The sequence below is a fragment of the Crassostrea angulata genome, chromosome 6 (genome assembly GCF_025612915.1).
Source record: "Crassostrea angulata isolate pt1a10 chromosome 6, ASM2561291v2, whole genome shotgun sequence".
Classification (NCBI taxonomy): Eukaryota; Metazoa; Mollusca; class Bivalvia; order Ostreida; family Ostreidae; genus Magallana; species Magallana angulata.
In genome coordinates, this window is record NC_069116.1 from 28,375,736 (window position 1) to 28,394,542 (window position 18,807).

Consider the following 18,807-nt stretch of genomic DNA (forward strand, 5'->3'; position numbering starts at 1 on the left):
CTGTTGATTATAGTTCTGAAAAGCATTTTGAAATTACATAGAACAATTTCCTTTTTCGCAAATCCAAGCAATCCCGATCTCAAAATGATTAGGTTATAAAATATATAAAATATCACAGGAATCACTATACATACTGATAGAACTCCATATCAAAATTCTCTAGAAAACTTTTAAAACATTGGAAATAATATAAACAAAGATCGTGATAAACTTGAGAAAAGGCCCAAAAGTATATGCATTTCCATTGTTCTCTTACACACACACACACACACACACACACACACACACACACACACACATATATATATATATATATATATATATATATATATATATATATATATATATATATATATATATATTATCACTCTTTCACAATTGAAGAAAATCAACAATGCCATGATTATATGATATTACTACGCTTTAATTTACAACAAAGCATACATGGCTTATTTAAGTCACCAGTGAGACACAGGTATGTCTATCAGTATAGTACTGATGTCTAATTGGCTCCGTTGTGGCAGGTATTGATTGGTCCTCAGTCATGAAAATTCACGACATGAAAAAAAACCTTGGCAATACATTAACTTATATATGCAATGTTTATAGTGTACATTGACTAAAGAAGAGTGACAAAAAAAAATTGATCAAATGACGTTCTCGCGAAACTTTTCAATCTTTCAGAAGATGCCAGATGTTTCCGACTTACTACTGTATAAGTTGTCCCTTATCTATCTTCCGAGAGATGTTCGAAGATTACCAACCAATCAACTGTAATGTAGAATACACTGATTCTCCCTGTGATGGAATAGCAAAATGATGCATGACCAGATAGATCTTTAAATTAATCACTGTATAATTTAAATTGTCTTAATTTTAATACAGGGCCATGAGATGCATCTGATTCATTGTATGAATTTAATAAACTGTACTCATCACTAATTTTTCCGTGATGAATGGCGTTGAACCCAACAGCACTGAAAAATGCATTCAGTAATGATATCAAAAAGTGCATGTTTGTGACTTTTTGTCTTTATTGTCACGTTTTAGCTATAGCAAATGCCCTGATGTTTAGGATTGTAGATAAAATAAATGGCTTCTTTTACATGTAATCTTAAGAAATTGATACGAAGTGTATTTACTGGATTACTAGATATCAGTCTTAGAAAAATGTTACATAACGAATTACAAATAGGTATCTCTTTGGCGTTGATATAAAATACACATAAAATTTTATCAATACCAGATTTGTGAAATCAATATTGATGCACGTTTAATTAAGAAATTTTATTCAATTTCTTTATAACAGAACTATTGTTGTTTATTTAAACGAATCTATTATAATAACGGCTGGAAAAAAATACCATGGACATGGAATAAAAAATCATACAAAAGAGGGTGTTTATAAAGCACGTTCTAGTAAGTAATTAATAACGGAATTATCTGAAGTGAATAATCTTCAAATTTAGCCTTGTCTGAGGCGGGGTAGGAGGGGTTGTTATTCCAATGGTGATCTGACAAGTTGAAGAACATTTTATATTTTAATAAGTGACTACTGATACACACGGGCAACTGTTCAATTTTGTTTATGGTTTATGTTAATAATCAAATTTCCAAAAATGATTTGATATAAATGAAACTTTGATAAAAACACCCGAAAACAAAAACCTTGGCAGGATCTTTGTTAACTTTAATTCATTCTTTATATTTTAGGCTTTACAACCCATGAATTTATGCAATTCATACAAATACAAGTGGTTTTTTTTTCATATTTATTAATAAGCAAAATCAATACAACTAATTACATAGCAAAGACTTAAGAGCCCTCTATCTTGCTCCTTATTCTAGAACTAGCTTTTTAAGTGTAACCTAAAAATAACATATAATCATTTTTTGCATTCTAAATAAAAACCTCTAACGCAAATCATGACCACATTCCTCTTAATATACCGTTTCACCTTTCTTTCTAATTTGGTTAAGCCTGTCTTATTTGATAAAAATTATGATTCAATAATCCAGAAAACTAAAAAAGTTGATTTGAGGTTTTGTAATGACACGTTAGTCAACTTACAACAAGTGTGAATGTGATGTGATGTTTGTTATGCATTATATTGAAACTACCTGTAAATTTTGTGTAGATTAAAGGCATTTTCTTTTGTTCTAGTTATAAAATCCACTGTGCTACTTAGGAGTGGCGATGTACTCCTAGGAAAGACACACTTTTACTCCGTCTGAGAGACTGTATCTAAAATTAGAAAAAACAGTAACAATGCCTATGTATTACGTTAACAATGTTGCAACAATGTTTTTTGTATTCCTTTGAAATCAAAATAGGCTCGCTTTGACTTACTTTTTCCTGTGTTTCGTTTTTCTTAATGGCGCTAATTGTCCGTTATATGGTGTTTCCATTTAGTGTATATCTCTGTATATAATAGATTTTATAGATTGTTTTTAACTAATAATAGGGACATGGTCACAATTTGAGCTGATTACTTTTACCATTTATTTTATTGGGAGTTGATTTTAATCAACTCTCCTATGCAGTTACTCTGGAAAACCGAAAATAAAACAGTGTTTGGACCTAAGCACAAATCATCACTGCTGACTAGACTTAGTTCTTGAAAATAATAGAAAAATTCAAAGTAATGTATTCTGAAGCGTTGTTTTTCATGGAAACTTATCAATAAACACTTTGAAAATAGTCAGATTTTATATAATACGAACAACTAAGATATTTTTATAGTCTCATATATTCCTACGCCAGAGTTTAATATAGCCTCGTTCAACCAAACGCTCGGCTGTGTCCGTTAATCTCCGACAAGCAGAAAGGCTCTCTTGCTTGTCGGAGATTAACGGAGACAACCGAGCGTCTGGTTGAACGAGACTAGAGTTCGATGTCAATAGTGCTTAGATCCATAAATTTTTTAGAATTGCTTCGATTACTTATACATAGTTTGAAATCTATCTTAAAATATTACACATGATTCATACGGGGTTTCTCGAAATTCTTGTCGGAAAAGTCAAAACTTCATATAATAAAAAAATGCGTAATTCAAATACAGACTAGAAACTAATTGCCATGCAAGATAAGTTGATTTTAAAATAAACGATAATCGATAAAATCAACTCCCGTCAGTACTTCAGTACTTTGATTCATAATGTTTTGCTAGGGTAATTTTAACGAATAACTTATAAAATTAGAATGGCTAGATGAGTTTCAACGATCATGCAAGAAACAGTACTCACTATTGTGAAGTTGTTTTTACGAATAAAGCAACAAAGTTTTCCTCTTTTAACATTAAAAACAATATCTTAATTTCCCTTTTTTTAGAGCTGAAATTCAATAAATGGAAATACCTCTGTTTCTAAACGTTTTTAGCTCATCTAAGCCAAAGGCTCAAGTGAGCTTTTCTGATCACAATTTGTCCGTTGTCTGTCGTTGTCGTCGTCGTCGTCGTCGTAGTCATCGAAGTCGTCGTTGTCGTCGTTGTTGTTGTAAACTTTTCACATTTTCATCTTCTTCTCAAGAACCACTGTGCAGATTTCAACCAAATTTGGCACAAAGCACCACTAGGCGAAGGAGATTCAAGTCTGTTCAAATGAAGGGCCACACCCTCTTTAGAGGGGAGATAATTAAGAATTATTGAAAATTATTTGGTATTTTTTAAAAATCTTCTTCTCAAAAACTATTCGGCCTAAAAAGCTTAAACTTGTGTGGAGGCATCCTCAGATAGTGAAGATTCAAATTTGTTCAAATCATGGTCCCAGGGGGTAGGGAGGGGCCACAAGAGGGGGATCAAGTTTTACAAAGGAATATATAGAGAAAATCTTTAAAAATCTTCTTCTCAAAATCTATCAGGCCAGAAAAGCTCAAATTAAAATGGAAGCATCCTCAGGTAGTGTAGATTCAAGTTTGTTCAAATCATAGTTCCTGGTGGTATGGTGGGGCCACAATGGGGGAAAGGATTTTTACATAGGAATATATAGAGAAAATCTTTAAAAATCTTTTTCTAAAAAAAATAGCAGGCCAGGAAAGCTCAAATTAAAATGGAAGCATCCTCAGATAGTGTAAATTCAAGTTTGTTCAAATCATGGTCCCCAGGGGTAGGGTGGGGCCACAATTTGGGGATGAATTTTTATACAGGAATATATAGAGAAAATCTTTTAAAAAAATTCTTTTAAAAACTATTTGGCCAAGAAAGCTCAAATTGGCGTGTAACCATCCTCAGATAATGTAGATTCAAGTTTGTTCAAATCATGGTCCCTGGGGGTAGGGGGGGCCACAATGGGGGATAAATTTTTATATATGGAGAAAATCTTTAAAAATCTTCTCAAAAACTATCAGGTCAGGAAAGCTCAAATTAAAATGGAAGCATCCTCAGGTAGTGTAGATTCAAGTTTGTTCAAATCATAGTCCCTGGGGATAGGGTGGGGCCATAATTGGGGGATTAAGTTTTACCTAGGAATATATAGAGAAAATCTTTAAAAATCTTCTTCTCAAAACTATTAGGCCAGGAAAGCCCAAATTTGAGTAGAAGCATCCCCAGATCGTATAGAATCAAGTTTGTTTAAATAATTGTCCAGGGGAAGGGTGAGGCCACAATGGGGGATGACTATTTACATAGGAATATATAGAGAAAATCTTTAAAAATCTTCTTTTTAAAGACTATTTGGCCAGAAAAGCTTAAACTTGTGTAGAGGCATTTCGGGTAGTGTAAATTCAAGTTTGCAAAATCACAGTCCCTAGTGGTAGGGTGGGGCCGTGATGGCAGTTTGAATTTTTACATAGGAATATATAGAGAAAATCTTTAAAAATATTCTGGGAAAGTTTTCGGTCCAACTCAGTACTTAGTGTGAAAGCACAGGTTATGCAGATTTAAGGTTGATGAAACCATGATTCCCTAGAGGAAAGTGGGGCCACGAAATGGGGGGGGGGTATATAGGAATAGAGATAAATCTTCTTACAGGTGCAACAACAAAAGGGGCTTGGTATTTACCAAAAATATAGAGGTGGATAAAAAATGGCAGATTTTCAATTTTTTTTAGCAAGATCTTCTGTACTTAGTTGTCAAGATATTTTGATACTGCAATGCTAATTTGATAAGAATTAATGCAATTGTTGCTCAGGTGAGCGATGTGGCCTCTTGTTATCATGTTTATTGTTGTAACTCCTCGATTCAAAGCGACTCTTCTTAATCTTGAATTCAGACAAAACAACATTATACACATATCATTTATGGTATTTATTATAAGTTCATGATGATTATTAATAGTATACAGTAATACAATATTTTAAAAGAGTTTCATACTTTAAAAAAATAGAGATACAAGAATTGTTGTTAAGGTGAGCAATATGGCCTATGGCCTATGAGTTATAAATAATGTACGGTTGAGTTGTCTGTGAGTGCAGTTTGAGAGAGGAAGAATAAGGTAAATATCAGAGTTACCTTTACTATTTTAATGTTAATTCATTGTATAATCAGTTAAAATTTTACAATTCCTATAATCTAATTCAGCTGAACATATCACAAGTGTATGTATACTAGGATATATGATATACAAATGCATGCTTCCAAAGGGAAGACTTTCAGTGCGAAGCAGGGAGACTGTCGAGAGGTTTGGTGATGGGTCTTTACATGGTTATTGAGCCAAGTGGTGCGTGGGAAACAGTGGCCGAGTACTGGGTACAGTGGGTACGAAATTTGTAATGACCATTCTTTTTTCTTTGTTGTATTTAAGACGGTTGCCCTGGCTCAGAAGTCTCCAAACCGCGGGTTAGGCATCCTCGACATAAGACTGTGTCCAATAACGGGGTCTGACCAGGCGTGGTTAATGATGCATAGCGAAACAGCTCGACCTTGACCAACAATCTGTGTATGCTTTTTATATGAAATTTGGTTAGACAATAAATGAACGATTGAATGAATGAATGAATGAACGAATAAATATAAAAAAGATATTAAACACAAACAAGCCTGCGCTAGTGAACTGTTTCATGGAAGATACTTGGTTGAACTTTGCTAAAACTATACAATCGCGAAAATGAGATCAACATTGTTTTACAAAAAAATATTTTTTTCACCAAAAAGAAATGATTACGTACTGGAATAGGAATGTGGTTTTCTGTCAATTTCAATTTCATTCTGATAACTGTCTTAAAATAATAAAACTACACATGAGATACTGTGAGCAGGTTCACAAATGATACTCCCGCTAAGAATCTATAATAACTCAATTATTCTCTAATGGATGCGTCTTTTTTCTTACAATGAACTAGAACTTAGAACCTATATAACCAAAGTTCAGGGTCAGGGATATTTACATGTCACAAGCAATCATTGTGTCTCATTTTGGTTTCTTATCATTTTTCATTATACAAGATTTGGCCGAGACAAGAATAATCATTATGTATTTTTTAAACAACGACTTTGACCTTGCATAACTGACCCTTGCACTGCACATTTCCTTCCAATGAACTTGGACTTGCCAAAATGACCTTTAGACAAAATCATGACACACCTTCAGGTCAGAGGCAATCTTTGTATGAAGTTAGAATTTGCACTGTTCTTCCATTAGAAAAATATTGACCTGACACGACTGCACAGACAGACGGACAAGGTGAATCCTACTAGTATCAACCCAAAACTGTTGCGGTGTTGGGGTGTAATAATCAATATGCATTAATGTGTAATTACAGATGTGTCGATGGTGTCGGATCAAGGTCAATTTTACGGCTTTTCACCCCTTCCACACAGCTGGTAGTTGTGGAGGACTCCACAAATTCATTTTTTACCCCGACCATGCAGCTAGACGAGGTAGGGATTGTGATGCACATCACAGAATCACGCCTGGTGAGAAGAGAACCTCCTCCCTGTGGGCTCCACGCCATGTTTACAAACCTCTGAAAGTCAAGAGTGGGCGGATAATAAAGTTATATTCTCTTCATATTATTCAGTGCTGTAGTTAGGCAACAAATGAGGTGCATGCTCAGAATGACAAGCTTAGGGTCTTTTTCATCTCTTCAGATGCTATGTTTGGTATAGGTATTGTTAGAAAACAACTGCTGTAATGTCGATGTGTTTTTCTTTGTGAATATTCAGCTTTGTTAAGGAAGAAACTCTGTTTTAATGATGTGCATGCTGATTCTTGCTTACACAAGCTTTAAGTTACAAGAAACATCTTTATGATCTACATGTAAGTTTTATGGACTGCATTTTTTTTTATTTCTTTACAAGACAAGGAGAAAATAAGTATTTATATGTACAGAGCATTTGGTTGTTAATGTTGTAGCTCAAAGCCAAGATCGTTGAATTAACGTCACTATACTAAACAACATATTCGTGTATATAATTAAACATGTAGGAGTTGACTTACCATTATTGCAGGCTTCTTGTTCAGGATAATCAAAGCTCCGGCAGACATTGCCACCGTGGGCTGTGGAAAAAATCATAGATAATTGAAGTTGTGCATTGAATTGAGTAAGGCACATTGTATGGGTGTGCAAACGCACAATTTTGAATTTTATTTATACATATAGTTAATTATACGTGTATATACCCGACATTTCTGTGATCAACAAGGCGTAAGCTACTTACCAATAAACCAACTCCACATGTTTTGCCCAACTCAAGTGCCAACTGGCTAGCAAACTCAGATATCTTCTCACTGCGCAATGGAAATAACTGTGTTTAAGATAATAATCAGGATAATGTATTATTGGACAAAAAGTAACCAGAAGACAAATATTTACAGACTTGCCTTTTAAAAAAGGCTAACTGTTTGTCGCTAAATCCGAACATTTTCAATAAATCTTCTTTCTAATCCAAGCAAAATAATATACGCGTTCCTTGTGAAGTAAGCAGTTACTGTGACGTCACAGTTAATAAGGTATTGTGACGTCAGCTAGCCATACATTGTCACGTCAAGGTGTTTTTTTCGTCAATAGATCACTCGTTCATTATTTTAAGGTGGGTCGCGGGTTTGCTTTCGTCATCAAATTCTGTACGCAATTTAGACAACTTGTTTGGCCGTTTTGTGCACATTCGTTTATGACGTCATAACGGATACATCTCAAGTTTCCCGCATTACACTCTAGATAAAATCAAATGCTCGGGGTGATAATGAAGTAATCATTTATATATATGCCGTTAACACTAGACAGTAGTAGTCATTCATATTTATTCTCCACGAATCAAAAAAGGAAGTGCACATTGAATGCAACACATTATAATTATGGAGATAATCAGCAAGAATTGGAGCGTTCTTTTTCAGTCTATGTAAAGGTTCAAACTGTAAATAAAAACCAGCGGTGTAGTCTCAAACTTGTAACACAGGAGAGAGAGAGAGAGAGAGAGAGAGAGAGAGAGAGAGAGAGAGAGATGTATGTAAAATATGTTGGTCCTCGGCTTCGGCAATAATTTTTTAACAATTGATTAGTTATTGAATTAATATGTAATGATATAATAATATATCAATAATATATTTTTTATATTATATGTTACTATTTTGCCCGAAAAATAGGGAAGAGCACAGTCGGGGAATTAATTCTTTTTAGTTGTGAAGATCTCGATAAGCAAAATAATTGCCCGGACTTACAAATAGCAACCGTTTTCTAGATTTGAGATTATATACATTAGGTCCAACTTATATTCAGACCAAGCAAATTAATATGGAAATGCACTTGCTAAAAAATTTGATGCCCCCTTTTCCTCCGTGATTTTAGATATTTAAAATATTATGCTCTGCATCATCTGATTTAGAATAAGACTGTAAAAGCTAGCTATTCTGGCTAATATTTTTTTTAATATCAACGTTAACCGAACAGATATCATGTATATAAAACCGGAGGTACACGAGAGGATGCGCCCCCCCCCCCCCCCCTCCAATTAATAGTTTTGGATTCATGATCAAAATATGTTTAATCTTGAGCTCATTTATATTCTCAAAAAGTCCATTTTTTAAAGAAGATGTATGCTTCAGCAAGTTTATTATGGTAGGTGGTCTAATCTCTAGGAAAATTGTCACTTTAACTGTTACAGATTTATGTGTACGAACGTGGCTATGTATGGATGTATGTAAAATATTGTCTCTTTTCTGTAATTTTGTGGACAATACTTATGTAAAAAGAATCTGCATCATCTTTTGAACCTTATTTAAATCTGTAAAAGTTTTAGCTTTAGCAGTCCTAAATTTAGTTTTTAAATGATTGCATCACTTAGTAAGTGGAACAGGTTTAACATTTTTTGACGTCGTAATCATGACGTCAAATACGGAAATGCGACCATTTTTGGTAGAATAATCAGAAACATAAAATAAAATAGCAAAAAATCTAGCGAGAACACATATAATTTTTTTTACATAAATAATTTGTAAATCATGTTTTCTTTACACATAGAAACCGTTGATAAATTCGTCTAAATTGTTTAGAAGCTATTTGCAATTTTTCAATAAAACTCCATCTCGAATATAAAGAGAAATATGCTCATTTTCCTATATATTTCATTAGAAAAGCGTCAAAACAGCACTACAAACGATACTAAGTTTAGAGCGGTATTGCATACAAATAGCGTAGGCAAATTTGATAAAAAATTTATATAATGAACTGTGTATCCTAAATAACGATTAAACAAAATTTCAGGGTATGTTTTCTCGTGAGATTTTTTATGGGGTAAACCCGCGACCCACCTTAATACGGCAAAAACACATAGTATATTGAATTACAGATATATTAGAAGAGACGTAATAAATATACAGAATTTTGGGAATTAAGAAGATTTTTTTTACATATTTTATAAAACGAATTAGCAAACGCGATTGCAAAAATTGTAACTAAAAAAACTCCAAATCTATAGTTATTTCCTGTTATTAGTCTCCGACTGGTGAAACGGAATGGTTGGGTGGTGGGGATAATACCTTACAGTTACAGTTTGAGTGATGTGACTTTAGATCCACGTGTATTTATGTACAGTCCAGTCAAACATCGTTATCTCGAACTAGATGGGACTGTTTAAAAACTTCTAGATATCAAAGTATTCGAGACATTGAGGGTAGAATACTTAAAAAGATAAGTAGTTGGGACTTACAAATCACTTCGACACATCAATCGTATTCGAGATATCAGTGTTCGAGACATCGAAGTTCCACTGTAATTATATTTTTGATGTGACTCATATTTACAATCGGGCTAGCGCAAGATTCAATCAGTGTTCCAAAAAAATCAGGGTGAGAAAAAAAAGACGGGGCTTTATTGTGCAGATACTACTCTACCATAATCTCAGCGAGATTTGTCGAGACGGAAAAATTTGACTAACGTCTATTCCGAATCTCAGACCAGTGCCAAACAAAGTGATTCGGGGAAAATTGACCAAACGTTGACGATAGAAATATGTTGATTTGAAATTAATTGTCCGCTTAATTGGTTTTTTTTTTTTTGGTTTTTTTTTTTAGGATATCCTTTTAACTACCTTTTACGATGGCTCACTACACCTTGAAATAGTTTCTGAAATCAGGATGATTCAGCAGAAAATAACTAGATTGTGATAGATAGATAGAGTTGTGAATAAGAAGTTTTGATATTAAAAAGATATGCAACTTTGGATAAAACTTCACATTTTCAAAGATTTGATTCGAACAATTAACAAAACATATTAATCGGCATCTTGTGACGTTGTGTCCTAAAAAGTATGTCTAGCTGTAGTGAGGAACCTTAATTTAAAACGCAAGTTTTCCACCGATAAAAGTTTAAATCCCACAAAATATCAACCAATTGTTTTATTATTTTTCAATTCATTTTCAGATTTTTCCAAACCTCCATTGCTGAAGGGTTAAAAAATTTGTGTTAAAACTTAGGATTTCGTGTCATGTTCAAGAAACATACTGCATATAATTGGAATTTTTGTTTCATTATTAATGCTATTATTAGGTCAGGCGCGGATCAAAATTCTGAATTAAAGGCGAAGGAAAATTATGTGGTTTCTCGGGGTTTTTCTTCCTCAACAAACTAATAAAAAATGATAGAATTCTATAGTATTTATTACGTAAAACATGTTTATTAAAGTCTAAAGTTTGAATATATATCAAAACGAGATGTAAGTAGAAAATGGCGTGCTTTAATACTTGAAAGGATTTCCTGTTAATGAACTATATGTAATGCGATTAAAGAGGGATAATCCTATGCGTTGTTAGACTCAGACCTACTGTAACTATTGATTGTTGGTGCAATTTCTCAAGTGTGTACAAATACATGTAAAAAAAAATATGTGTTATTTGTGACTCAAGCCATTTTGAAAGATGACGCAGACAACTAGTGGTAAATACAAAGTTGATTTTTGTTTGATTTCATTTATCCGATAAATTATGTTTTCCTTGTTGATGGAAATTGTTATATAGATATACTTAAATTTCTATTTAAATATCTCGTCGATAAAACATTTCTTAACGACAACAAAGTAAATTTTAGACTTTATGTCGTTCTTGTTAAAATTCTGCACTATAAGAAATCAACTATGAGAAATATAAACCCGTTTCAACCGGAAATGATCCACCCCCTCCCCATTTCCTCGATGACTAAGAGTTAAGTTCCTGATACATTTGTATGTATCAGTGAATTTCAACAGATGGATATACATTGTATTTTAGAATGATATAAAACATATTCTTTGTTTATAATCTATTAATAAAAACGCTATGCTTCATTATAAGTATTATTCCTTTTATGAAAAAAAATATCCTTATTTAGGGGGTGGGGTGAAACAATAACATGCAAGTAAGTCTTGTCACAGTTGGGATTTACATGTATTTATATTGTTTTATTTTATTTAGAACTTTGTGATACTTATGGCCATTAAATAAAATAGTATATCAAATAAATATGGGTATGACAAAAATGCTCAGGTGAGTTCTAATGTTGATTTTATATTTTGTTCTTTATATCATAGACTTGGACAAGTACCTCCGTGTCAGCATCATTGTTGGATTAACAATGCTTGTGATCTGCACATGGCTAATAACAGACTTTTGCTTGTTTCATCGAGAGAAAGTGAAGCAAAGGGAAAAGAAAACGGCATCTGCTCCAGTAAAGAAACCCAAAAGACTACAAATGCACCATTTATCTGCGCCTGTTTCGTCAGATTTACAAGAATGTTCACGTGAACTACAAGTGACAGGAAAAACGCCTAGGTGTTTGATACCAATGCAAGAATCTCTTTCGTCCCCAGCAGAAAATAGGTTTGTCCCGAAACAACATAAGCTTAAAAAGAAACTCAAAGCAAAAGCAGTCAACTCGCCACGAAATCTTCAGAGAAAGTCTTCTGATGAGAAAGGTTCCTTTAGGCTGTCGGAAGACGAGGAACTTGATTTGTTTCCTGTGATTCAGAATGATAAACGAGACGAAAGCGTGGAAAATGAGACAGATGTGCCTTCAGATAGTGTAAACCAGTAGAACCTTGTATTCCAACTTTTATATTTTCAATTTTTTTGTAAAAAAAGGAAAAAAAAAGAAAAAAAAGAAAATGAAATAAATTTTTCTAAAATGAAATAGTCTGTTTTAAGGTACGACCGTTGGTGCGAGCGCAGCATAAATTGAATAGTAAATGCACACGAGTGCATGATTATATATATATATATATATATATATATATATATATATATATATATATATATATATATATATATATATATATATATATAAGCGTAGTTTACCAAATGAATGCATCAATAGACCCCTTCACGATAACTGCGGTACTGCTCTCTTGCAGAGCCAAATGATATACTTTGCCGAAATTTCAGTAGGTAGATAATTTAACGACGTAAATGAAACAATAGACGTTACGTCATATTTCACCTAACTATGTCATTTTGCCCTGCAAAAGAGCAGTACCGCAGTTACCGTGAAGGGGTTAATTTGAATAGATATAAAATATTTTATTTTCCAGTATACATATATAAACAGTTATGTTTTACGATGTGGCGATCTGGAGGTCGAAACCATTAACAATGTTAAATATTTCACCTTCAGATTCATTAGGAACGTGCACAGTTGGATCCCCCTATCTATTTATTCATTACGCTTAATGTCGCGTGCTTAGTCTAGACATTGTGACTTTACGTAAGTAGAGCGGGCATTATTCTACAGTTCCCGTCAGAGTAACAATGCTCCGAATAATTTACTAAGAAAAAAAATGAAAAGCAAATAGTTGCAAAATGTTATTTAGAATCAGCAGAACGTTTTATTTATCTTTTAAATGCATGACATTCTTACTTGGCCGATTATTACAAAAGAAATCAAAGGTGAATATCAAATTAAAAACAGTTATTTATTTTATTGATTTCTATAATAAAAAATATTTCTTCTGAGATCATTAGTAGTCATTTGCGATTTACACGGATTTGTGGGTACGAATCTGACGACAAAATTTTCACTATAGTATGGCATAGCTATAGGTAGCAGTAGACTAAGTTCGAATTTGCTCTTCGCTCAGACGTTCTTGTTTTAAGGAGTTAGCTTTGCGCTCCCTAAAAGCAAGTTGTTGGTCTCTCGATATGAAAACTATATCTCTGGAAACGCCAATGTGTAATAACAGGAAACAACCGTCAAATAGAGCCTCGTTATCGATATAAGGAGGAACAGCTAGTTTTATTTTATTACATTGTCAATTAACCTCTACCCAAACCAATAAGTTAAAGCACATGCATGTATGAATATTAAATGATTGATGTCGGAGATCTTTTCGAAATCTTTGGTTATTAATATCTAATTCAAAATACTAAAAAGTTAAAAGTATTCTTATCTAGAATAATCAACCTTGTACATACGTTTATATACATATATCTATGGCGGGATGCGTGTTTTCAGCATGCATTAATTAATCATACCCATTCAGAATTTTCTGTCTAGGCAATAAACATGGACAAAACCATTTTCTTTGCTTTGCATTTATTAACCCCATGCAATATTGACAGGTTTTTTTAACACGAATACAAGGCAAGGGGCATGAATAATGCATCATGTTGTTGCTTTGGTCTTATCAATAAGGATTGGCTGAGATTTGTTCCTTTTCCTTTTGGTTAATGCATTTTGGACCGCCGTTAAATGGGGCTCATGCTATGTTACCCATGTATGGTAAGATCGTCCATTGTAGATCAAAACATAATTTTACCAAAATGATTTTTATACAGTTAGAAAATTTGTTTTTGTTGTTTTATTTTAATGGTTTCGACTTTTTAGTTTTGCTGTATTGTTTTTTCTCTTTTTTTTGGGGGGGGGGGGATAATCTGACATATGAGTTGCTTTATGGTGTGCGTTTTATTTGTTCAGCGAAAAATGCAGATGGAATCATTCTACATTTGACTTGCAAATTTATCTGATATGATAACAAACTGGATTTGAATTAAATGCAACAAAAATTAGAATCTTAAATCGAAGCGTAAATACTGTAAACGTATTACATTTGGCTGTGTATTCTATTTAGCGTGTTCGGCGGTAAATGGCGTCCGCTAAATCAAGTACATCGCCAGATGTAATATATATAAGTAGATGAATAGGTACATTCAGGAATGCGCCAAATCAAATCCACGCCAACTTGTTGAAAAATCACATTCCGCCAAATATCGTACACGCTAAATTTAATACGTTTTAATTATGTGAAAAAATAGTACACGTTAAGTGAATCAATGTTATTTTTTCAGATTTTGGTAAATACGAACTTGTGCTACTGGTTGTCGGATGCACGACCTCCCTTGTGGTCACGTGGCTCATCGTAGATTTCTACTTGTACCATCGAGCAAGACGGATCAAAAGAGAAGAAAATGACCACATGCACATTCACTCCAGAAAAATGGGAATGCATCTGACCGTTCCGTTTGTAACCGAACAATCAAAGACCACTGCCTCTGATGTGGTTTCAGGTTCAAAGCTGAATAGACAAACGAGTATCAGACGATTACTGAATTTCTTCAGTAAAAAAAAGTCAAACGAGGACCTTAACATGAGATCGAAAAGCCTTGACGATGAAGAAACCAACCATAAGAGGACTTTGTGGACAAGAGCGAGGCGCCTGACTGAAATGTTTTCAAATAAAGTATCAAATTCAAACAATGAGACGGATTCCATAACATCGGCAGATAAAGTGCAATCTGGCTTGGAGCAGCTGGATCGGACTCGGGTGTCTGACAAGGAAAATTCCGGAGGAAGTTCCGACAGTGGGCGTTTCTCAGCGGACCGTAAGGGGGCCGAGTCGAAATTTGGGACGGATGTAGATGAAATGGATGTGACAGGAAGGTCGTATAATTTTGGATTTAGTGATTTGGATGAAGAAGGCATGAGGAAACCTCAGTCAAGGAAAGCAAGAAAGAGCAAAGAGGGAAAACCCACTAAGAATTTGGCTCTCTTGCAGTTTCGATATTATTGAAGAGATATAAAATCATATAAGTGTACCTCAGGCAAAGCATACAACAACTATGTAAAAAACTATCGTTTTTGTAGATTCTTATCATAGTTTGTTCTTGTTATATGCTCTAATGACAAAATAACTTATTCAACATCTCAATTTGATCATTAATACAAATCGATGTGAAATATACATGATCAATGAGTATTCAAGATAAAGAATAAGGTTTTACATAATTACTCCCAATATATATTTTTGTAGTTGTGACAGATATTGCTTTGGTACAAAAAAGATCAATTAGTTTCATTTTGATGTTGTTTGATTGGTTCTCGTTTGTCTTTTGTATTTAAGTGTCTCTTTGATGTTGGAAGGTAGGTTGGTTCAAGGTTGTTGGACAACTGTCAGTCGACTGCACAAAGTAGCCAAAGCTTTTAGAACCTACTAGTATTGAGAGAGAGAGAGAGAGAGAGAGAGAGAGAGAGAGAGAGAGAGAGAGAAGGGGGAGTCGAAATTAAGTTTGTTTGATTGTTGCTTGATATGCCCATTTGGGTAGTAAATAACAATAAGTGTTCCTGTTCTATTGATTCACCATTAAATATACATCAGCTTTTATTGATGGTTCGGGGTATTATCCTTTCGGTGTTATTGACCTAGTTACTGTACATGTAATACCTTTTCCATTAAATAACAGATAGTTTTGTTGCTTAGTTACTGCCAGTCACAGTAAAATGTAAACATTCTAGGGTAACGAATAAACTGAATTTAAGATTCTAAAAGGTTTGTTTTCTTTTCTTTTCTTTTTTTGTGGATAGCGTTGTAATCCCTTATATACATATCTCAACAAGTTATATAGCAAATATGTGTACATGACACGTAGGAAATTCCACGCAAAAGCAACCCGATAGATCCTTCTAAGATTAACAGTCCACGAATATTGTCCCACGCAATTGCAAATGACAGAAAACAACATAATTTGGAATTCAATTTTGAGTGGGGAAGTTTGGAGAAGTAAAAACAATGTAATTAAAACCCACATGCACTTGCAATGTCGACAAACAAATTATTTAAGATTTTAATTCTATGACGTCATTGTGTTTGTCATACATGTACGTGAATGTCAAGCTGAAAAACATTTCCGAATAAATAATTTAATTTCACTGGAGATAGGTCACACAAGTAATTCATAGCCCTGTTTTTAATGTAAGGGACCTAGGTTAAAACATTTTTAGAAACATGTATCAATATTTTTTTTCAAAATCAATTGTTGGTGTGTTGGGTATAAAAGCAATATATTTTCTTTTCTTTTTTTTTTAGGGAAACTTATGCAAAAAAACTAGTGGTAGCTCATGAATAGAACAACTGGGACGAGTTGTCGAACATTGTTCACTGATACACATTAATAAAATTTCTTTTTAAAAAAACAGTTTGCTTGTATTCGGGAAATGTTTATTGTTACCCTCCTTACCAGTAGACTAGACAAAAAATAACCTTTTTTCAAAACACCTACACGTTGCTCCCAATTGGTCTATCTACCCGTTTATCGTTTGTATGTAGAAAAAAAATCCGCACACTCCTCATAGTTTTTTTTATAGGGGGAGGGGGGGTAATTTTACTCTGTAAATTTTAGAAATCTGAAATTTCAAGGGTGGGGGGGGGGGTCTGGATATTTTATCTTAATATAATGTTAAATAATAATTAACTGATGTTTATAATTGCGCTACATTGATGGGAATATCGATGTTGTATACAAAGTTCACCACCATACTTCTTTACCAATCAAATCATTTGACATTTTCTCCGTGTTGCATTATTTTTTCTGAACAACCTCCATCATGACTTATGAATAATAAATTTAATTCCCCCCACCCCCGCTGCTCTCTCTCTCTCTCTCTCTCTCTCTCTCTCTCTCTCTCTCTCTCTCTCTCTCTCTCTCTCTCTCTCTCTGATTATATATAAACATAAGAATCTATTCTAGGAATTTCTATACTTGAGTTAGACGTAATGAAACACGTGTAATCAAACCAAAAGACTTGACCACGTGTGTCTTTTGGTATTACCTATTCTACATGTATTGTTATGAAATTACCTGCTTGGATTTTGTCAGTGACCAAGTTTGCTAAATATGTTTAGTACTCCAGTCGCCATAAAATGATTCATTCTTCATGACCTGGTGTTTATTACTTTTTTTGTCGATCATTTTGCCTTTGATATTAAGTCTTAATCCCCCTTGAGGATGTAAATAATCTAGTTAAAAATATATGTTTACAACATTCTGAATTTTATATAACGTAATCTCATATGTCTTCACAGGCAGTAAACCTCATTGGTACCATGCAACTCGATCGGATCCTGAATAAGTTATTGAATGTTTTGAATATTTTTGAAGTTTCTAATATTATTCGAATTTATCGAAACCAATATTACTTTTTTGTAGGATTCTACAAAACTGCCTCGACCTTTTACCACCAGGAAGAAGAATATTACATTCCTCCAGAATCAATTCTAAAAATTCTGCTTTTAAAAATGCATTCACTTTAGTTACATTAGAAAAGAAATCTTATTTAAACAATCGCCGACACCTCGGTCATTTTCAATTAACATAATGTACTTCAACTTTAGTATTAATTAATTAAGGAGGCTGGATGTAAATTACCCGTCAGATCTAGCTTAAATTTTTAGATATGATTTGTTTATCTACATGTTTAAATATTCCATATATTTTAGTTTCAAATTTAAGTATTTTCCTTTATCTTTACAGGGCTCTTCTTCTAAAGAAGATCAATACAGTCTAAAAATGGTCATGACCATCAAACCCTCTTAAACCATATACAAAACATTACGTAGCCCTTGTACAAAGTCTTGCTAGTGCAGTCCTACTGCATCAATTTGTTCATGTACAGTGCAATATGCTTGTTCCTGTAAATGTAAACAGTGCAATATGCTTGTACCTGTAAATGTAAACAGTGCAATATGCTTGTACCTGTAAATGTATACAGTGCAATATGCTTGTACATGTAAATGTAAACAACGTACTACATGTAAATGTAATGATATACATACTACTTAACCGTAAATGTAGTCTGGTATTTTTTGGGCAGGCATTAAAGAAATAAATAACCGAGAAATGATCGGTAAAGTGCAAGATGAATTCTTGAAATGAATGAAATGTCATATGCATTTCTATGGTCAATTTTTTTTTATTAATCTTCACGATTTACTTTTGTTCGTCAATCTTTCAATATTATTTATGAAAATACAGCCAACATGATATTTTGTTTGGCTACCTATTTGGCAGTCAAGTGATATATGCATTGTACAATTTCAATATCTTAGCACCAATTCTTATTTTATTGCGTAGAATTGTCATGATGACAAATACCCGGTATGATACATGTTACATATATTGTTTGCCATGGGATCA

The 18,807-nt window shown here is 33.5% G+C and overlaps 2 protein-coding genes and 1 long non-coding RNA gene across 3 annotated transcripts; 2 read left to right on the plus strand and 1 right to left on the minus strand.

Annotated features, from left to right (window-relative positions):
- Nucleotides 1-6,763: 6,763 nt before the first annotated feature.
- Nucleotides 6,764-7,763, minus strand: LOC128190861 (uncharacterized). Its single transcript, XR_008244394.1, has 3 exons — nucleotides 7,596-7,763; nucleotides 7,375-7,434; nucleotides 6,764-6,901 (listed from the first exon to the last, which is right to left on the minus strand). It is a non-coding gene; the product is annotated as an uncharacterized LOC128190861 (long non-coding RNA).
- Nucleotides 7,764-11,173: 3,410 nt separating this feature from the next.
- Nucleotides 11,174-12,486, plus strand: LOC128190860 (uncharacterized). The gene is made up of 2 exons (XM_052863071.1): nucleotides 11,174-11,308; nucleotides 11,937-12,486. Exons 1-2 carry the CDS (start codon nucleotides 11,290-11,292, stop codon nucleotides 12,437-12,439), a joined length of 522 nt encoding a protein of 173 aa, XP_052719031.1. The 5' UTR covers nucleotides 11,174-11,289; the 3' UTR covers nucleotides 12,440-12,486.
- Nucleotides 12,487-13,945: 1,459 nt separating this feature from the next.
- LOC128189441 (uncharacterized) lies at nucleotides 13,946-15,692 on the plus strand. The gene is made up of 2 exons (XM_052861050.1): nucleotides 13,946-14,119; nucleotides 14,686-15,692. Exons 1-2 carry the CDS (start codon nucleotides 14,068-14,070, stop codon nucleotides 15,405-15,407), a joined length of 774 nt encoding a protein of 257 aa, XP_052717010.1. The 5' UTR covers nucleotides 13,946-14,067; the 3' UTR covers nucleotides 15,408-15,692.
- Nucleotides 15,693-18,807: the final 3,115 nt, after the last annotated feature.

Excerpts from the sequence above, each read along its gene's own strand:
- LOC128189441 (XM_052861050.1), top strand. The coding sequence starts at position 14,068 with ATGCATTTTGGACCGCCGTTAAATGGGGCTCATGCTATGTTACCCATG. Across the intron at positions 14,120-14,685 it reads TGCTATGTTACCCATGTATG|ATTTTGGTAAATACGAACTT; the intron begins GTAAGATCGTCC and ends TTATTTTTTCAG.